Below are 22,571 nucleotides of genomic sequence, written 5' to 3' on the forward strand. Positions count from 1 at the left end.
TGTGAGAGGATGAAATTTTATTTGCTCCTTGACAAATTAAGGACCAACTTTCGTTGAAAAAATAAATTTGTATTGAAGAGGGGAAGGAAATGAATTGGGGGGGAGGGGGGTGGGAAAGTGGTATGGCAAACATTATTCAGATTTTGCTTTCCTCTGCTGCCAGACACCATTTAAACTCTTACTGATTAAACTTGGCATTTTTTTTCAAAAAGGTTAGGAAAGAGCACATAGTTTAAAAGGCAATCCGAAATCTTTAGCCGTGTTTCTCAAAATGTCATTTTATTATTAAATTGAATATTTATACAGGATGACTATTCCAGTACTAAATATTGTAATCATATAGGTCCTTACAACTCTCGATCTTTACAAGCAATTTTTAACACTTGTCTCGCTTTGAGATTCTTTAATCCGGTTTAAAAATGAACAAGCTGGATTGCAATACACACAAGCAAATCATTGTGAAAATTAGAATATGTAGAGAGCTCTAGAAGAAAATGTATTTTCAAAGTTAGCTAAAAGCTTTGTGAAGAGAGGAGGTACTTATATAAAGAAAACATTGAAATATATAATTAGCACTTTACATCAGTCTCTTTTCAGGTTGCTATGGAAGCAACCTGAAAAGGGAAGAAGAAAGCATACAAAACAAAGTTTGTATCGAGTCACCATTGTCAAGATCGTTGACACTTTGGTCATGTTCTGTACTCCTCAGCTATAAAAATATCAATACAGCCGATGTTTCTTATTGGAACTAAAATGTGAAAATTTGATCTAGCGGGAAAACAAATGCGAGGAATCGACAACAACAGCGCCATAGATATCAGAAGTATTTCCTACTTACAAAGAATACCCTCTCGTTTGCAGATGTTAATTTGGTATATAATTCGATTAACCATTTTACATTATTTATTGACAACTCCTTGCAAGGCCATTTTATATTTTCGATGTATACCAATCTAAAAAATTGTCCAGGATTTTACAGTCATAGCTGAAAAATATACTTTAGTTTGTTAAGTATTTTTGCATGGAGAATATAATGAAAACAATTTTTAACAAACCAATATGGTTTTCCTTTAACACTGTAACAGTCGTTTGTTTGCGTGCATTTAATTTCGCGAACGAACGATATTTCGATATTTCACAATATTATTGAAACTAAACTTTCTATAAATAACGGATTCATTTTGAACGCTGAACAATGCATGTCCCCCCCCCTAGCGTCAACAGAATTCTACTGTACTTTGGACCAAGGTGATCGGACAGGTTACTATTACGCAAATATTTTTAATTCTGCAATAATGTGACAAAAAATGCGCGAATTCGCCGTTTTTTATTTTGCATTTTGAACATTTGTCAGGAGGGCTAAACTTTCAAGATATTTTTGTTGTTGCTCCAACATCAGAAACACTGCTTTGTGAGGGAAGTGAAGAAAGTGTTTGCGGAAGAAATTTTTGAGTTCAGATTTGTCGTAAAATGTTTGCATTTTGTGGGAAAAAATGGCGATTCACCGAAGACTCCAGTTCTGAGTTTGATGAATTTTGTCTGATAGCAACGAAATTCTCAGAGACCACTCTGCGCGGTTATTTACCACGCGATTGACCTTACTTTTTGAACTTTTGCAAAATTTTTAAGTACCCTAGGTAAATTCGTTTAGGACGATATTTATAAAAAGGTAAAACGCATTTAAGGATATGAAGTGCTTTTGCAACGTAATTTAGAAATGACCTCAGTTTGAGGCTCAAACATTTTTTCCAACAACAGTGGGCAAAGGGGCGCGCTTCTCTCAAGACGGCGACTTTCGGACGCCAGCATTTTTCTTTGCTACTTTATACCGTATTATCTGACAGCAAACAAAATGGCGGTTAGTTATAGCCGATATGCATGGAAGAAGGCAAGATTTTTTATTTGAGAATTAACTTTTTTATGTTTATTTAACCGCTTCCGGTTTTAGTAGAGTGTTCATAAATAGTAAGGGAATATCTCTTGTTCAATCTTGACAAAGTAAACCTGCCTTTTTCTCTTGTCAGTCCCCCGCTGACAATAAATCCTTTTTTAAAGAACACGTTAAAGACGTACTTCACATCCCAATAAATTTTAGGATTGCATCCATTAGCTAAACTTGTAATAGAAATCATAACGTTTTAGTGAAAATAGCAACACTTATAAAGAGAACTTAAGATTTGTGAGACTTTTTGACATGTAGCTACAGACAAAAAAACTGGATTGCAAGTGTGTTAAAAATACCATTGCAATAAACCGTTTGACAGTTTGCACATGTGAGATAGTAATTTTGTAGTGTGATAGACCATTTCCGTCAATGTGATATAGCTATAGCTAGCTAGCTAGCTAGCTATGTATATAATGTTTTGATTTTGTGTTGAAAACAAAGAATACTCTCATTCATTTACGTAATACACCTTTACGATAGTTCAGGAAAACTATCACTCAATCACAGCTTATTTTGCATTTAGAGGAGGTAAACATCACACTTTTATAAGAGTTTATTAAGGAGATAACACGTTCTTTTGTGATAACTTTTCTCAGTTAAGGGGTTGAGTCGAAAAGGGAAACCGCTACCCATCTGGGAAACGGTTTCCCATTTGGGAAACTTCACGGTTTCCCATTTGGGAAACCGTTACCCTAAACAGGCCAGAAATACGGCAATGGTTTCCCATTAAAGAAACCACCAAAATAAAAAGGAATCTACGCACGAGCTGGTTAAGAAGCGCACTACAAATTTTTAACCAATAGAAAGGGAATATTTTCCCGCAAATTTTCACCGAAGGAAAAAAAAATTATCGTAACCTCATTCCGCAAAATGGCTCTGAGAATGGGTGATGGTTTCCCAAAAGGGAAACCCAAATTAAAATCAATAAAATTAGTTTAGGAAACCGTTTCCTATATGGGAAACCATTTCCCTATATGACATGGGAATTTCCCTATAAAACATGGGAAACCGTTTCCCTTTTAGTGTCATCTCCCGAACTGTTTCTTGCTGCGTTTTGTTTTTAATGAAAAGTACACATAAGTTGTATCTTATTATTATTAACGTTTCCTGAAAATTTGAAAGAGCTATCTAAAAGACGATCTGGCAATTCTATGATGATTTTTTCTTAAAGCTTACCACCCCCCCCCCCCCCCCCCCTTTGAAAAAGTTTATTCTGTTTATACTATGTTAAGAATCGATAAGTTAACATTTATATATTAAGTAAAATTCGAAATAAAGCGAGTATAAAGCCATATTTTCTTCTGTGTACAACATCTTCCCTGTCGAAAGACGCCATTTTGAGATATTCTTTTTTTCGGATGTCATTTCCCAGATGGCAAAAAAGTCCCTTGAACATGTTGCTGCAAAACCCATTAATTGACACACCAGCAAAAGAAGTTTAATTTTGTAAATAATTATTAAATGTCCTTTTTGCCATACGAATAATAGCAGTAGCGCTAGAAAGCATTCTTTAGTCTCTTAAACAGGTTAAAAACATTACATTACCAGCCTTTCTCATTCAAGTCAGAACATGGCAAATGCCGAGGTGATTGCTACTCTATGTGCAACATAAAAGAAGAGCGCACACTTTGTGCCAGGCCTATACTAAAACGCAAGGACAAGGTGGACTGAGATTAATAATTGCCACAGTGTTGATCAAGCTATCTGGTGAAAAGTGTTTATCTTATATTAAAACTAATTTTGGAGGAGTATAGACTCTGTTATAATAACTCCACACAAGATTGTTATTTTAATTGCAAAAAGGTATAGCACATCAGGAACACATTTAATAATTATTCACAAAATTAAACTTAGTTTACTCTTTTTCTTTTTCTCCAAGTTTAATTTTTGACGGAGCACGGATGAAGCAAGTCTGCAAAACTGCACTTACAGGCGGAATAAACATTTTATCATGGATTTAATTGTAGGTAATTTCTTTATTTGACAAAACAATTGGAAACAATAGCAGGTCCGAATTTATTGGATTTTTTTCTTTATGCCTGTTAAAACGAAACCCATGTGCCATAATTTTTTTTCTGTAAAAATTTTGTTAAAGTGTAGCTGAACTTTCTGAATGAATTTTGAAGTTTTTTTTAAGCCACATTGATTAAGATTTTTTAATTCGAAAACCAAGCATATTTTTGCCTATTTGCTTGTGATGACCTGAAAAATAAATAAGAAATATAAAAATCATCGTGTTTGGGGTTCATGATTTAAAACGTCACCCACTTTTCTACCGCAAAATGAATGCACAACAAAAACAACCTGTATCACATGCGTAACATTCTTTGCATGTACGTTTTACATCGCACACGTTATTTGATTTGCACGTGCAAATCATCGCACACCTACTCAAATATTCCTGAAAAAGACTGACATAATGGTGGCTTTTGCTAAGAAAGCATGAAAATGAGGAGTTTGCAAAAAGCTTTATTTGTTGGTGCTTCTCTTGCTTTGCTATATAACAAATTCATGTTCATAGTGCTGCCCAGAAACCAGCTTATTTATCCTTTGTGTAGAAATTGGGTGGAGTGGACAAATCAATCCTAACAAAGATTTGAATAAAAGCATCAAGGCCAATCACAATTGTTTACACTATAATAAGAATAAGTGTTAGCCAGTGTACACTACAATGGATTGGTCAACACTGGTTCAAGTTAAGAGTTGCACCCCCCCCCCCTTTTTTTTACTGATTCATTTTTACCCCAAAGATCATATGGGATCCAAACTTATCGAGAAATCCTTTTTTCCATCACATCAATGTGTGTCTTCAAATTGTAGTAAATGAGCTAACTGTTATAATTTGTGGTACCAATCACAGGCAACAATTCAAAAAGGCTTTTTTGTCGTTGAAAATAAATAGAAGTTCCAATTAAACTGCATCTGTGTGAAAATTTAAAATACACGAAATGAATAAAATATGATTTTGTAGTTGAAGATTTTTAGCATTAAAATTCAAAAAAAAATTAGAGGTTTTGTGGTTAAGTATTAGTTGCTTCAGTGTCACTTTAGCCAGGTTTTTGAAAGTGACTGTAAAATTAATTCTGCCTTTTTCTTTGGTGGTAATTATACACAGGTTTAAATCTTTGCAATAACATACCTAAACAGAGACAATCCTCTGCTGTGATAATATAAAGAAAATGAATTTATGATTCTCCAGTCTGAATACTTGAGAAACAAATGAATGTTTTGAACCTTTAAGGAGTTCCAATTGTCTTTCTGATATCACCCAGTTAACTTCTAAAAAGCATTGATCACTCATTTTTGAAGAAGATGTATAAAACTTTAATTAAGTCAAATTGTTACACATAAAAACTTACTCTTCTTTTAGTAATTATTAGAATTATTACATTTTCTTTATTATTTGAAATAGTTTATTTCTGGTCTATAAAAAGCATGCATATATATCCGAAATTGTGTTGTTATGTATATTTTCTCATCATTGATTTTGCAAATTGGATTTGCTCTGTCTTTTTATAGAAGCTTTTATCAATCACTTGAGCACTGAGCCTTTAATTAACTTTGTCTATGTTTAAGTTGATTTATTTCTACACATCTACTTATGAAGAAATTTAGGTTTAATTTAAATTTATGTAAAATTCAAAATGATTTATTTACTTAGTAGAGGCAGATTGGTTTCACTTTGAAAGCTTTCCTTTGCGACTAGATGTGAAACAAATTGTTAAAACATAAAGATTGTTCATACATATTTTTTTCCTTTTTTAGATTTGATGTATATACACGCAAATTTGAATCATGTTCTGGAAGTTTCACTTGGATGCCTCTGGTCTGGAGACATTATTAGCCAAGCAGGTATTATTTACATTAATGAAAAGTTGAGAATAGCACAAAGTCAAACAAACCGCCTAAACAAACTTTACGTTTATACATTGCTTTTACAACCTTCTGTAACGATTGTATGTCTACACAAAGGGCCATTGCTGACGTCATCAAAATTTTTAAACTGTTATATCTCATTAACCGTTCATCAAAAGGACATAATCATATACATTTTCTTCATCAGCAGTTTAAGCTCTACAAAATGGAGGCAACATGAAAACAAGGTTCTATATATTTTTTTTGTGGATGGGTTGCTGACGTCATCAAAATTTAAATGACACTTCTTTTTCATTTTCATCCTGCCTTAGTGGATTTTTCCACAGGCTTTATCGACTAGTTTTTATATATAACTAGGAGCCATAGATCTCTTTTACGATTATCAAAAGCATTTGACTCCATTAGTTTAATCAGTGTATCAAGCTCTCTGCAATATAGGTTAACACCTAGAAATGATTTTTATATATGAGTAGGTTGTGGATTGTCATCAAAAGATATTTTACTGCTTGCTTTTCCCCTAATTAAGTGCATATTTCTACAGGCCATGTAACTAGATTTTAAATGAAAATGTAATTAAACCATGTTATTCTCCTAATTATAAAAAAAATTGTATGAACCGATTTTTATTTTTAATAATGAGAAGTCAATAAGAAACATGTAGCGTGTAAATTTATGGACTCCTTATTATTAGCTAAACGAAGGGAATAAGCAACAATTCTAAGGTAATAAGACTCAAACCTGTCATTATGAAATTTATTCTGATCAAGAAATAAATCCTGCAAAAGAACCACATGTTAATCAAGACAAGATGCTGAATTGTGCACATTCAAACAAAAACATTTAGGCTTTATCCTTTTTACTTAACATCAGCAGTCATGCTATAATGTTTTAACTAAAGCAGGCAGACAGATGGCGTTCCACGTTAACCCTATTCCCCGCCTGCCAGTTTTTTTAATAACTTTTTTCACTATACTGCATTGTTATAATATTGACTTTTTATATTTATCTATTAGACTCCTGCATGCCAAATTTTTAGGTCCCGACTTTAAACAGAATGTTAAAATTTGGTATAGAATTGAATTTTAAGCAGAGAGTGGTATTTTGGACAAATTTTAAGCTTCTGATGGTGTCACAGAAAAAAGTGCTAACATAGGCAAAAATTTGCTGCTCCCATTTTGTTTCTTTTATAAAAGTGTGCCAAATTTGATTCAACTTGGAAAAGACTATCAAAAGTTACGAAGTGGGGTAAGCGTAAGGTTGTTCGAAAAACTTGGGAACAAAGTTAACCAGAAAGGCTGGATGTACGCCTAGTTTATATTAAGTAAAAGGTATAGTTACCTGAATGCATTCAACATTTGAAAGTTTTGTTGTGCAAGAAAACTTTCACACAGCCATTTTTTTGGGTCGTTATAGCTATTTTCAAGTTAAAGCTTGTCACAAGTCAGATTGGGGAAAATTAAAAAAAAAAAAAACAATGTTGGCTAGGATAAAAGGACTTATACCCAACTGAATAACGTCAGGGTGACCACTCCTCCTTAAATTCCTTTAATAACCTTAGAAAAAGAAAATTTCCTTAAAAGTATTTAAATATACTTAAAAAATTAAAATTTTAGCTATTCTCCTTAACCCTTCCCGTCCCGTTCCCGGACTAGTCCGGGATATTGTTACGCTAAAATAATCCCGATCCCGGACAGGTCCGGGATAGGACCACTTTGAACGGCCCTCACGGCCGCCCTGTATCTTTAAAACTAACAAGATCGATTTTTTTTAACACAATTTATCTCTCATTTGCGCCCGATCTGACGATTTTTAAATTCGGCTACCGTAAGTTATGCAGATTTGCTTTTCAAAATTAAAACAAAGATGGCGACTGGATTTAGTGCATGCTGTGGCTCTAGATCTTCGCCTTTTAGCAGCAGTAATGCATCATTTGGCCTCTCTATTAATATTAACTTTGAAGAGGATAGCGATGAGGATGTAGTAGCAGGTGATGATCCAATTAACAGATTATTCGGCCAGAGTGATAGTGAAGACGAAGATTTTTTGGGATTTTCTGATGGTAGGGAAGAATGTGTTGATGAAAGTTCAACTGATAATAATAAATTGGCAGAACCTACTTCGAAGAAAGCTAGAAAGGAACCAAGCCCTCCTGGTTGGAACATGGGGCAATGGAAATCTGGTGACAAGAATTTACAAGAGTTGGCCCATTTTGCTGCAAATCCTGGAATAAATGTTGATATTCCTGAGGATGAAGAATTACTAAAGTCTTATTGGTCAACAGACACCACTATTTCTACTCCATTACCAAGAACTGTCATGTCAAGAATGGATTTTTATAACATCATGTCTTTCCTTCATTCCTGTAACAATGATGACTATCCAGCAAAAGGTGAACCGGGTTACAATCCAAAGAAAAAATTTGGAATTTTAGTGCCAATGTTGCAACAAACATTTGCAGAAGTGTGGACACCAAACCTTCATTTGTCCATTGATGAAGGGACTATCCCTTTCAAAGGAAATATTTCATTCAAGGTTTACAACCCTAACAAACCAGATAAATATGGTATTAAAACATACAAATTGTGTGATTCAGATAATGGATATTGTATCAACTTTGATATTTATGTTGGCCAAGTTGACGATGCTCCACCCATTTCTCAGTATGGTAAAACCTGTGACTTAGTCATGTATCTTTTGCACAATCATCTTGGTAAAGGTTATATTTTGTATATGGATAATTTTTATACATCTCCATACTTATTTTATAACCTTCGTATGCAACTCCAAACACCAACATGTGGTACCAGTCGACCTCGTAAAGGCTTGCCTGTTCAAATAAAAACAGCAAATTTTAAAAAGAAAGGCAAGTCAATTGCAATGACATACGATAACAAGCTTGTTGCGTTCTGTATCCTAGACCATAAGCATGTGACATTACTATCCACTGCTTACAACTGCCAACTTAGTGATACTGGGAAAAAGCATTGGCAAACCAAGGAGAAAATCGAGCGTCCTGATATCATACGTATGTACAATAAATATATGAGTGGTGTTGACAGCAACAATCAACTGCTACAGTATTCTGCATTTTCATGTCAAAGCCTCAAATGGTGGAAGAAAGTCTTTTTTCGCCTAATTAATTTAGCGATGGTGAATGCATTCATCTTATACCGTTAATGGAAAATGGCAAGTAATGATAATGTAATCAGGAAACGAATTTCCCAAACAGACTTTTGAGTAATTTTGATTCGTAAATTAGTGGAAGAATCTACTAATGCTCTTACTTCACCTTGTGCTCCTGTCAATTTTAATTCTAATTCTTTAGAAATACACAGACTTTCTGGTAGACATTTCCCCAGAAAAATATCTCAAGAAGGAAAGAAAACCCGAGTTAGTCGATCATGTCGTGTATGTGTTCCCGCCAGAAGGGAAATGGATCAGCGAAAAAATACTCCTAAGAGAAAACGACCGGGAAGAGAATCATCTTATGAGTGTGACAAATGTTTTACTCCACTCTGTGTGGAACCTTGTTTTATGCTTTATCATAATTATAAAGATTTCATTGGTAAATATATTCAAATGATGTCCGATTAGAGAACTGAGAAACCGATAACGTTTTATAGTATATACATTATGTTTTATATATCTCAAAATTATGTTTTATATATTTGATAAGAAGTTCCTCTTACATTCCTTTTATTTGCTAGTCTAAAGCACTAACTAAGCATAGGTTGTGGTCCAATAAGTACAATCTAAGCATGGCTAATAGATGGATTGCCAACTTTCCTTTCATATACTTACAATTTATACTGAATTGTCTATTACTGGAGTCGAACCGGGACTTAGATAATGCTTTATGACCATTTTTAAAAAAAGAGAAATACCGTACATGCATTTTAAACATATTATATGCTTTAAATTAGTTGTTAAGGTTTATTTTAGACTAATATTATGAAATTTACGAAAAATGTGTTTTTTTGCTAAAAACACCTGGGATCAGGGACATAATGTGTTAAAAAATGCCTGGGGCGGGAAGGGTTAATTTCTCCTTATTTCTTATTTTTTTTCTAATCGTAACTTTTTTGGAAATGTGTTCGTGGATTGTTCATCACCAGTAAAACAAGACATATATCTCTGTTATCTGAAATCCTATATTTTCTATTTTTCAGGGCATAATTTATATGTATATTTGTATAATATATATAATTTTCTTATCATAGAACAGAGTATGTAACATTAAAGATAGAGAACTAAAATTGTTTTTTTCCTTAATTATCCTTATTTTTTTATCTTTTTATTCTCATTCACAGCAAAATATCCTTAAAAAATGTCAATTTGTCTCCTTAATTCTCCTTAATATCCTTACTTTTGTTCTCATTTTATTAATGGTCACCCTGAAGGTCCGTAGCTAACAATAACAACATGAATACAGCTAGCTAGCCAGCTGCCAGCTTAATATGATGTGAACTTGTAGCTCAAATCTTACAATCAGTTTAACATATACACTGTACATGACTAAGAAATAGGATTTTATGAAATAAAAGGCTATTTAGATGAAAAAGGGTCAAACAAAAACCTTAAAGAATGACCAACTGCATTAGATTGTCCCACGAAATATGCTCTCTGGGCTAAGCTTCATTTTTGGAATTTACATATAAATTTTCCGCGTTATGTATTAAACTTTTGTATTCTTTACTTATGACAGGATGTTACTTTAAAAGAAGTGCTAGATGAAGAAGATATACTGCAGGAATGCAAAACACAAAATGGAAAATTGATCGATTTGTATGTATATATTGTGTTTCTAAATTCAGAAAATTAGTAGCGCTACACACAAAGCTTTTTTGGTCGTTCTTGATTTGCATTTTTTTATTTTTTGTTTGCACCATTTTCTATGTATATCAAGACTTTCGGCAATTGGGATATGCCCTGATTAATTATTGGCTATGTTTATTGTGCATGTCATAGTTTTTTAGTGTTTTTTTCAATGCATTGTCTAATTATACTGGCATGTATTTTACATATGAAATCTTTTTTTTTTTTTTTAGTTTAACTAGAGATGAAATATTAAAGGAGTTGCTGCATTTGATTGTGGATACACCTACTGAAGACGTGGAAGAAGCAGTTAAATATAAGTAAGACGGTATTTAGTTTTGTTTACTCGTTGTACAAATATGCACTTTAGGTGTATTCCATTAAAACTTAATGGGATACACTTAAAGGGGGGAGGGGTAAAAAATAAATGAAGATGAAGGGGTGGTTTAGAAGTGTATATATGCATGTTTGAATTGCAACAAAAATGTGCTTTTGGGAGTGTTACTTCCTACATTTATCATTAAATCTGTTTTGCCCATTTCTGCTTTTGTTTTCTCTACTTTGAGTAAAAAGCTTTTTTACATTTAAAACAATCGCTATTCCAAAGTGCAACCATGAATAGTTGAGTAGCTTAAAACTTAACAACGATCATATAGAAATTGTCTCTTCAAACTAGCTGTTGTTCAGGGATGTAGTTGACTAAAAACCTAATGTAATTTCTGAGTCAAAATTGTTTCTTCTAATATTAAAAACTGTTTACTTTTGTTTAGGTATATGAATTTAGCTTGCGAAGTGATAACATTAGACATTTATAAAATATTAGATAAAATAGCTAATGAAACAGTGAGTTATATGTTCTTTATCTTTAATAAAATAACAGTTGTTTTTTTATTATTATCTTTACCACATTATTTAATGTGTTAATCTCTAAAATATTTCATTTGTTTAGGAATACCTTGATATAATTTGGTCATACATTGATAACTCTCCTCCCCTTAATCCTCTAATAACCAGGTAAGAATGATTGTCAAAACTGACATTCATCTTTATATCCGTTAAGTTACTAGTAGTAGTATTGAAGTAACAATTTTCTTAATGTTTAGTTTCTTCTCTAAAGTTATATCAATGTTAATCTGCCGAAAGGGTCAAGAGGTATAATACTTATGTTACAAATTTAAGAGTTAATATCTGTAAGAGTAGGCCAGGTGATAATAGTAAAAAAAATCAATTCAACTCAGAGTCGGGGATTAACGAGAGCATTCAGCAATGTCCTCGTAAATGTGGTCAGAGGTAAACACAGTGACAGCAAAAATATTGTTTACATTAAAAAACCCCATAGAATTCTGAACACATATTCTTTCGTTTCTTTTCCAGTTCACAACATTATTGTACACATCTATCTTTTTTATCTTTTGTTACACAATGAATTAATCATTCAAACATAAAAATATAAAGTTAGATATAAAGCTCTTAACATATCCAAATGTTTTTTTATATATTTTTCGACAGCTTGTGATGCCATTATGGCTATGCAAACTTTTTTAAAAAAACTTATCAACAAACACATTTGCAAAAAACACAAATTTTCATCTTAGAACTAATTTTAAAAATTATTAAATTGACAATTTTTTTAGCTCCGGGTGGTATTACAACATATCTCGGAATATAAAAAATATATTTTTTAAAATAAGAAGATGCTCCAACTGCCCCACTCTTGCAGAAATTAGCTCTTAATCATATTTTCTAGTGACTGGCATAAAACAAGGTTCTAAAAAAAAAAAAAACCATATGTTTCTTTTGTTATAATGCTTTTAGGGTAACTTTTCTTTATATGTTGTTTTATTTAGACATTCGATTACTTAAAATCTCATGATGCTGTAAATAAGTTAATTGTACATATTGAAATATCTGCTATAATGGAATTATTTATTAAAATGGTCACCGTTGTAGAATCACAAGAAATAAGAATAGAAATAGCCAAGGTAATTACTGTGTTTTAATTAAAAGAACTGTTGCAAAATAACTGTCTGGTATCACCACAGCTTTAAGAATATTTAAGACTCCTTCATTTAAAATTTTGGTGTAAGCATTTAACTTCAGTGTAAGTTTTTTTTATTTTTTTAGTGGTTGGATGATGAGCAGTTGATTGGTAAACTGATACAGTTGCTACATCCCTCTGAAAAAGAGGAGGTAAAAATCTAACGTTCACACCAAAAAAATATTTCCTGATGTAACTTTGTAATAATTTTTTTATTTTTTAAACTATAGAAACACTATAATTCATCACAACTGCTAAGTGAACTTGTTCGGATTGGCAGGGACAGTATCTCGCAATATACAGAATCAGAAGATGATCCTCTTCTAGTAACACTTGAAAGGTACAAAATAAAGTTTTTATTACTGAATGGTAAAGTATTTTAAAACACTTGATAGTATGCCATAAATAAAGTAATTGCAAAAAAACATTTGTTTAAGATTACATCCCAGGTCTAAAATTACTAATGACAGAAAATGAAAAAAATTGCTATTACTTAAATATGACATCATAATTTATGCTGCATAATTAATTCTGAAATTGTTAAAATGTGAATATCTTGAGAACAAAAACAGCTTTTTAAAATATCTTAAAAAGACTTGTTAACTAACTTTTTTAGCTCTATAATATAAGTCCAACATCATTTTACACTTCATGTTCCCTGTAACGTCCATTTTCCACTCCACAATGTATTAACATCATGGATTGTAAATTATGACCAAAACAAATTTATACATTTTTTTGTTTTTGTTTATTTTTGGCTTAAAGCTTTAAATTTTAATTTCTTTCCTGTGCCTGCACACAAAATTTTTTCATTTCTACTTTGTATCTATGTTTGTAACAACTTTTGGATTTTAATACTTTGTTCTTATTCTCACATTTGTTGTTAATAATCAAGAATGTCAACTAGCGTCATGGGTACTAGATTCGCCTGTTGAACAAAGTGCTTCAAATTCTTTTTTTCTTTGCGCATGTTAAAGTGCACATAAGAAGTTAATAATAAAAATTTAAGCATTTTCTGATATTGATTCTGCAAGTTAAGAAGAAAAACTATTTTGACTTTAAAATTTTAATCAACTCATGTCTATGTATTAAATTAATATGCATGGTAAAGAAAGTTTGACAATTTCGTGTGACAAGAACAGCTTGTCAGAAGCAAATAATGTTACCAAAATAGCTCACATGCATGGCTTCTTTATAGAAAGATCAAAAGTTATTTTACAATGCATGTACAATTAATAGTAGCTCTTGCCTGTTGTTGCCAGGTTGCATTTGTGTAATATCTATAAACTAAAATATAATTCCTAAAATATGTTTATAATGTGGTTATAACTATATCATAGAATACATTTTAATGTTTTTACACAGGTGTATCTTGGCCCTTTAATAGAACACACATCATTTGACCATGTCAGCAGCACGTGCAGATAGATAGATAGATATAACAATGTATTAAGGGTCTGTTACACATAGCAAAATTTGCAAGTGCATACAAATTCCTCATTTGTTTTCTATGGATAGCTAAAGTTGTTCAAGCCATCTGGCTTTTTGTTACAATTTTTATGAAAACAAGGATATTATATTATACATAAATACAATTTCTTTACACAAACCCTGTCTGACCTTTCAGGAAAGACACTATGGAAAAATTGTTATCTACGATATTCCAGTCACCTGGCGAGTTAAATTCGGACTCCTCTGTCGTGCATGGAATTTGTTTGCTAGCTTCCATGTTAGAGATTAGAAGGCCTGCACTTGAAGGGATGGAAGAATTGATCACTCCTATGGATGTGGAACGAATTGCACGTGGTATGTACCTGTTAAACAAATTTGTTAAGAAATTTACACATTCAAATAATAACCTTCAATCTGCGCTCTATTTAGGAGTTGAAGCAACCTTAGACGTATTGTCTGGAAGGCTGCCAGATTTTCATAATATGCTAATTCGGCCACATGCAGTAAGGTTTATTGTAATCTTTCATTTCCAATTCATTATTTTATTAGCTCTAAAAAATCTACATACTTGTTTTATGTTATAGAACAGTCCTATGGAAACAACGTATGGTACTTTAGATCCCCCACTTGGGAAAGTTCGACTATATGTGGCAGCTCTTATTGCCACTGCAGTGAGCGCTAACACCAAAACAATCAATTCCGCTATAGCAGAGACAGGAACTATAGGCGTCTTACTAGTATGTTAAAAAGTTTTAGCCTTGCAAACATATATTTCTCCTTCTGCTTCTGACTAATTTCATATTATACTTTCCAGGACCTGTTTTCGCGTTACGAGTGGAACAACTTTCTGCATAGCCATGTACTTCAGTGCATTGCTGCAATTCTATGTAGTGAAATTAACTGTGAAGATGATAAAGACTATGTTGATCCACTTCTAAAATATGTAAGTCCAATATTTTTTGAAGTAATAAAAAGTGGTCTTTACTGAAGTTGATTTTTGTTTTTACCTTGATTGATTTTTTTTACAGTTGTTTAATGAGTGCAATGTCATTCAAAGATGCTTGACTCTCTGGGAAGGAAATGAAATAGCAGAGTAAGTAATTAAATTAAGTAAAGCCAACACAAAGAAAGGTAACAAAATTCTCTTTTTCAAATGTGCATCACGAAGATCAAACACAATTCAGTTATTTAAACATGATCATAATAAAAAAAACGTTTGTCTAAAATATTTTGATGGCTTATTTTATTGCTTAAATAAAGAGAGTTTCAACATTAACCTTACAAAAAAATTCTGGCCATGAAATCAAGACTTTCTAAACTTTTAGTTTTTGGGTGGTTGTCCTAAAAATAATATTTTGTGAAATCAGTGTTCAGTCAGGGTAAATATTTTTTTTTGCAATTGGATTTTTTGTTATAAAATCTGGTAATGAAAATAATTATACATTTCAAATGGAAATCATATGTGCATTATTAAAGTCATGTGCAATCAATTTTTCTAGTTTGGTTAACCCGATTATTGTCCTGTTACAATACATCTATTAAATTGCACGTTATTTTACTACAGGAAAGCTGGACACCATCGCAAAGGTTACATGGGCCATCTTACAAAAATAATTAATGAAATCATAAATGCAAAAGAGAGAGGACCGAATAATGAAGTAATAAAAACAATGTACAATGGTATGTTACCATGCGTTTATTCGTCCTTTCGGTCTTTTTTTATTTTTATTTTGTTACTGTTTTTAACTGTGATTCTTTATTTTTGTGTAGATTTAGCAGAAGATACAAGAGAACAATGGAATGAACTGGTTACAGGTTCCTTAGAAGAAACAAATAAAAAGAATCTCTGCTCACCTGTGGTAAAATTCTTCTTTGTGTTTTAAAACGTAGAGTACTGAGCCTAAACTGGGAAGACTATTTTACTTCACATTTTCAATACATTTTTTCTGTAGTACTTGATGTTATTGAATTCGAGTTTTGTATTCATATTGTTAGAAATTTATGTTTAAAAAATTCCTTTGTACAATCACACAATGTATATTTGACAACCAGATTGGGGACCATGCTCGGCATTAAAAGTTAAATATGTATACAATTTCTAGAATTCATTTTCTCATGGTTTCGAAACTGATTCTGATAGCGAAGACTACCGACCAATCAATATATCACAATACGAAGGCACACTACAGCAGGTTTGTATTAGATTAGGTATTGGCTTTTTTTTACAATGATTTTTTTTGCATGTATGTTGTGCGTCTAATCTGTTATGTTTTGTTCTATTTAAGGCTTTCGAAAATTATCAAGTGCAACCGATGACGAATGAGTTTATTGAAACATTTGGATATGATGAAGAGAGTGTCCAACACAATGAAAACGAAAAGTACGCACTGTTGTATCATGTTTTATGCTAACTTTCTTTAGTCAAACCAGCATCACAAGAATTGAATTAGTATTGACTTGTGTGTAAAATTCACAATTTTGTCTAGTCGTATCATTTTTTTTTAGAACTCCATTCGATGAGGTTGGTAATATTGATTTCTCAATAAATGCTAATGAAGAATCGGTAAGTGGGGGATTAGAGTTTCCTCCGTGTGCATAGAAGCAAACCTTGTAGGATTTTTTTTTGTATATAAAGTTTTTTAGCTGTCGAGCAACCTGTCATGCCCTGCGTTTGCATTGTAGGAAAATGAGAAATTATTTGAAAGCATATGTGAGCAGAAGATACAACCATTTGAAGATAGTGATGACAGCGAAGAAGAGGTTAGAAAAGAATGTGTTTTTTTTGCTTGTTTGTTTTGTATTTTTTCCTGGTGAATATCCCACTGTTGCATTTCTGGGAGGGCTTTTTGGTGGAGAAGAGATATTAAATTTGTCAGATATTAAATAACTTAAGCAAAAATTATAAACGAACACTTACTATTATGTCTGCAGAGACAATTCCATTATTGCTTAGACGAATTAAATTTTCTTTGTTGTGTGCCTCCACACTGTCTGAATCGGTCCGCTCAAGTGACTTATTTAAAGCTATTCCTATAAGATGGGTGTTGAATTAAAGCAGAGTAGTTGTAATGTTAAACCTTTTCTCACTTTTAGGATATCTGGGAAGAAAAGCAACTCTCCTTTGCATCTCCTGCCAAACCACGACAGAGGTAAATTTTACACGATTTAATTTAAATGTTGCTTGAAGGAAACAATAGCTAAAATAATGGCGAGGCTATTTTAAAAATATTATACCTATGTGAAAGGTTTGCCATGCATGAAATACATGCTTTTCTTGCATCTTTGTGTTTTTTGCAATTTAGTAAAAATGCAATTAGTAGCGAAAGTGATTCAAGCAGTGATGATGAAAAGTCACCGAAGGAGGAAGATTCAAATAGCCATGATGCTTTGCCAGTTACGAAGGATCAAGATGATAAAATGGAAATTGACTCAGGTATGTATTTAAAAATGTATTATATAATTCACATACCAGTTTGGCAAATTACATTAACATACACCGTAAATAATTCATTCTCATAACCTTTGTGAAAAAAAAATAGAAATACAAACAAAAAATAAAGAAATATAATAGTAAAAATCTATCTTTTATGAAATTTCAATATTTTTATCTTCATTTTCATCGTCGTTGTCTTCGTCTATTGTGATAAATTTCATAATCATAGTAAATATCGTTGTTTTTTGTACCGATCGCGGGGGTGTTTATTGGAACAGGGGCGCTTATTTACAAATATTTCCATAACCAGGGGCGCTTATTGGGCACGGGGTGCTTAATCTGTCATTTACGGTAGTCTAGATTTGTTACATCAGTCATATTTTAGGCTAAAAATATTCTGTTTATTGACAATGGCATTCATATTGTGGATTTTGTTTTAGAATGGACGGCCAATTTTGACAATGTTGTGATGGATGTGCAGCCGAACACTTCGGATTGGGCAGTAATAGCAACAAGCACTCCAGCCTCACAGTCGTCATCTAGTGAAAATTTTGCTGATTTTTCTGACATTACGAAGTTCGATATGTGAGTAAAGTACTGTGTGATATTCATTGATGTCTTATTTGATTAAATGTCTCATTTGCTTGCATTGATATCTCTTGCGTAGCAAACATTTGTAGGCTAAATTAACTTCCCTTTTCCCTTTCTGAAATGAATAGGCTTCAGTGACCAACCCTTTCCAAAAGAAGGTTTATATTCAAGCGCAAACTTAATTATGAAAACCACCAGAATTGTTCATCAGAACTAGGAAAACTTTACATATAAGTGATAGATTAAATAACTTAAAGAATCATAGAAAAACTTGTTTTGAATCATATAAAAACTTGTTCTTCTGATCTACCATCTGTTAAGTTACTTAGTCTCTTACTTATAGATAAAGTTTCTTTTGTTTATCGACAATTGTCTTATATCATCGAGTGTAGGCGACGTGTTGTTTTGAAAGCGAGAGAAAACATCTTTATAGCTTAAATGAAATGTTTTTAGATCTGATACCACTTCAGTGAGTTCCCCCATGGCAGTAGACGTTGAAGCCATGCCCAAAACGAATCCAGGCTCTGTTTATGGTAATTATTACGTTAATAGTTTTACCCTCTTGTTCTGTACATAGATCTGTTTCCAAAAATTTTTATTTTTAAAGAAAGTCTAACCTTAAAATATGCTTATTCTATGCTTAAATATAAATTTGGTATTTTTGGTGATTTTTTAGACTGTTTTTTAATTAACTTTTTTTGTATATTTTAGAAGTAAAAATGGAAGAAGACAATCCGAGTCAACCAACAGAAAAAGAGAGGTAAAAAAAATGAATGAAATAATGTTTGTTACTTTTTCTCATTTTTCTTCATTCTATATTTCTTTGCTGTCGTTTTAGCGCTACGCCTGCACAAGATGTCCCAACGGTAAATGAAACTATCGTTCCAGAGAAAAGGTATTTTATTCATATCACTAAGAAAAGCAACATTAAAACAAAGTACGTTTTTCTATATGTTTTAATTTTTCATATTCCAGCGATTTGTCGTTAAAGTCACAAAAACCAGACCTTAAAATAAGTGTGCCATCAGATGCATCAAACTCAACTCTCGACGAGAAAGTGGTGAGCGTTTTAGCTTTAAAATTTTCCATCAATTTTATCTTCTGCTCCTACAATCAATAATGGTCTCGATGGTGGTTGGTGTCTTTAGATTAGCACTCATCAAATTCTACAAATTGTTAACAATTATGTAGATGGGAAGAGTTAATGAATTGTAGGACTAGAAAAAACATGATCTAAAAAGTTCTGTCAAAAAGTTAAGGCATGGAGCATCCAGTAATATTATTAACCAGTATTTATTCAGTTTTGAATGTAAATTATTGACTCTCCAGCATCTTTCGAGGTGAAAAAAACCTATCTCACTCATTTTTTTTTCAAATGTTACTGCACTGGCTGCCGAAATTTCACTCCTCCTTTCAGACATCTTTCTAAAAATACATCTCATTCGAAAAGAATTTTGAATATATCCGTAAAAAAAGATGAAACATCGAAATTACATTGGCACTGGCAAAATAATCAGCTAAAACAGGCTATAAACAAAAGCTCTATAACGATAGCCGTATTCTGTGTGTTCGAACAGTAAATAATTTGGTAACAGGCGACCTCGTGGGATTTTCCTACGAGGCAACAACTAGTATAGAATAAAGCTCTGAAGTGGGTCTGTGAAAAAAAGGAACAGTGCAATCTAGGAATTTTAACCAAAACATATTCGAGATCGTGGTGTAACTCTCAGATGATATTGAGCTGGAAATTGGATTGCTAGTCTCCTGGTTACTAGGCAATCACGTCTATCATTTTATCAGTCAACATAATTCAATATTTGTTTACAATGAAAAGAAACTCTTCAGAGGAGTTAATCATAAAATAAATCGCATCGATTTGGTGCTGTTCTCAAAACTGGAAGTATTATAGTGATTTTTATGAGCTAAAAGTCTTCACTACTTTATATAAGCTAAAGGTAAAGATTTTATTTATTTTTGCAGGTATATAATTTAACTGAATAGATTTAAACTCTTGCGTTATATACGTGAATTAGGGTATTGAGAATTGTATCGATTGGCGAATTCGCTTTCAGTTTCTTTTGCAGATTTAAGTATGTTAAGTTGTGCTTTTGATTTGTTTCAGGAACCTCAACGTGGTTCAAACTTGACTACCATAACAGTAAAATCTATCCGATCTCCCACGAAACCGAGCGTAACAACGATAAAGATTGCAGAGAAGGTGGACACTGCGAGCAAAAAGTAAGTTGCTTTGGCGAATAATTAACGAATCGTCGTAAAGTTGGACATGCTCCAGCTATACTTTAGCGTGCTGTTACGAACGCTTAAAAGAAATGAAATTTCTGATCACTATTATGTTTTGAAAAATGAAAACAAAGAACAAAGGTTGCGGGGTTAGAGGGGCGGTAGATGGATCTGAAGCCAATGAGAAAACTCCACCCATTATTTCCAATAATAATAAAGAAAGCTTACGTTACTAATTTTTCGTTTTGTCTTCTAGAGCAACCGAAAACTCTACTGAGAATTTTAATAGTCACGAAAAAACCTCGCCTGAGAAACTCGATCAGCCAGATGTGCAATCCAGTGATATTGTGATAAACGAAAAACTCGAAGAAAATAAATTAAATATTGCTGCCAATGTAAGCGACCCGAAAAACGCGTCGAGCGTCTTAACAAACGGACCGACTAGTAGCGGTGAAGAAGTTCGCCACGGGTAAGGTTACTGTTTATCATTTCGCCTGTCTTTTGCCTAGTATAACCCCTCATGTATACACCTCTTTCAAAAGAAATGATTTTTAATTGTCGGTATTTCATTTGTAGCGATCCAATGACATAAGTAAATCTCCTTAATCCGATGACCTTCACAGCCACGGCTAATAAATGATGAATCGAGTGCGTTAATGGGGTTTCGAAAGTTTCTGCAAAGCAACTCGATGAATGCATCCGTATCTAGTTTCAATGCAGCAAATCCACGTTTACGGTGACGTTAAAAACTAACCTGGTGAAAAACAGTTAGAGCACTCCTTTGACCTTTTTTTGTTTTGTTTCTTCACACTTTGATTGGATTTTTACCGATGTTCATTTTCGATTTATCTTCGTGTTACAGTCTCTGCAACATTAACTAATTTGATTTCATTGTATTTTGTAATTGATTAAACGGCTAATGTTTTACGTGATGTTCTTACTAAAAGTGAAACGAGAAATTATATTCTTTTTACGTGTTACTCGTGATTTTATATGTATTTGATACACCTTACAGGTAATCGGTTATATTTATGCAAATATACAAATTAAAAAGGCAACCTCCCCTTTGAGGCTGCTTTTAGTCAATTACTTATCATACAGCCTAATCAACGTGGGTTCCACTGCCTTGTTCTTATTGATATCATTTAGAATTTAAACGAAAACGCCACTGAAAAATTGTTTTCTAACAGTGTATATTAACTTCATTTGCAAAATTTGTATCTTTTAAACTGGTTCATAGTTAGTTAGCGAAAACGTTTAAACTCCTCTGCGCGCCGTAGAATCAACTTTTACATATCGTCGAGATTTTGACATGTTTCCTTCGAATTTAGAATATGATTTTCATAGCGAGCTAAATGTTAAAAATACGTGTAATATTTTTTAAGATAAAGTTTTATAAAACAACGAAGAAGTATTGTTCTTGTACTCACTTTGAATGCACTGCTTGATGGTTATGTTATTCTGATGCGGACAAGTATTGACAGTTTCTTTCATTTTCCTCTTCTTCGCAAGTGCGTTATAACATTTTAAAGAAAGAAAAAATGTACAACATACTTTTTAAGAAGAGATATAGTGGATGTAAGCAAAAAGAAGCAGATACTCAAACATACAGGTTTCACATGGAATACCGTAAAATGGCGAAATCAAGCGCACCTGATTATAAGCGCACCTGTTGCTAAGCGCTCTAAATCCTTACCATAATTTTATTCCTGTTTATTAACGCACCCTCAGATAAGCGCATATAGGGAAAAGAGATATTTGTTTCACATAAAATGCGAGATTTTTACTGCTTCTTCAATTTTTTCATGGATATAGTTTTAATGAGTTTTTGCAGCATATATATAATATGTACATGGAAGTTCAATCCCTCCCCCAGGGACCCAAGTGTCTTCAGGAGCACGAGGCCTTTCACCAGTAACGACTGCTTTCATCCATAAAATTCACCACTCATTCATCATTGGATACAAAATCTTGGCCAAAGCTTCTGGCACTTGTCCTATAAGTTTTTTTTTAATTATTCAATTTTCTTTCTTTTTTTCCTTGCACTTTTTTATACTCGTTTATAACTCAAATTTTACCTTTTGTGAAGAACAAGTTGGTTTCATACCTAAGAGCTTTAAAGTTGTCTATGAATCTTTTTACCACTTTGAAAATTCTTTATTGGCTTTCGAGATACATGC

At 32.6% G+C, this 22,571-nt stretch overlaps 1 protein-coding gene across 3 annotated transcripts; it reads left to right on the forward strand.

Moving 5' to 3' along the window:
• The first annotated feature begins 1,823 nt into the window (after positions 1 to 1,823).
• On the forward strand, positions 1,824 to 21,371 carry LOC130656000 (serine/threonine-protein phosphatase 6 regulatory subunit 3-like). 3 transcript variants are annotated; one of them, XM_057458834.1, is made up of 31 exons: positions 1,824 to 1,888; positions 5,711 to 5,797; positions 10,527 to 10,606; positions 10,870 to 10,956; positions 11,407 to 11,479; positions 11,586 to 11,650; positions 11,740 to 11,788; positions 12,484 to 12,618; positions 12,761 to 12,826; positions 12,905 to 13,014; positions 14,302 to 14,480; positions 14,556 to 14,629; positions 14,711 to 14,863; positions 14,941 to 15,069; positions 15,155 to 15,219; positions 15,691 to 15,806; positions 15,897 to 15,985; positions 16,229 to 16,318; positions 16,412 to 16,506; positions 16,632 to 16,689; positions 16,809 to 16,886; positions 17,220 to 17,275; positions 17,429 to 17,559; positions 18,000 to 18,144; positions 18,604 to 18,683; positions 18,862 to 18,910; positions 18,989 to 19,045; positions 19,126 to 19,210; positions 20,273 to 20,388; positions 20,648 to 20,860; positions 20,968 to 21,371. In XM_057458834.1, the coding sequence occupies exons 2-31, from the start codon at positions 5,741 to 5,743 to the stop codon at positions 20,981 to 20,983; spliced, it is 2,796 nt and encodes a 931-aa protein (XP_057314817.1). In that variant the 5' UTR covers positions 1,824 to 1,888; positions 5,711 to 5,740; the 3' UTR covers positions 20,984 to 21,371. The 3 variants fall into 3 exon arrangements, with proteins under 3 accessions (XP_057314817.1, XP_057314819.1, XP_057314818.1); XM_057458836.1 differs by having other exon boundaries at positions 16,632 to 16,647; XM_057458835.1 differs by lacking the exon at positions 1,824 to 1,888 and adding an exon at positions 1,947 to 1,998.
• Positions 21,372 to 22,571: the final 1,200 nt, after the last annotated feature.

The sequence above is a fragment of the Hydractinia symbiolongicarpus genome, chromosome 8, assembly GCF_029227915.1.
Source record: "Hydractinia symbiolongicarpus strain clone_291-10 chromosome 8, HSymV2.1, whole genome shotgun sequence".
NCBI lineage: Eukaryota > Metazoa > Cnidaria > Hydrozoa > Anthoathecata > Hydractiniidae > Hydractinia > Hydractinia symbiolongicarpus.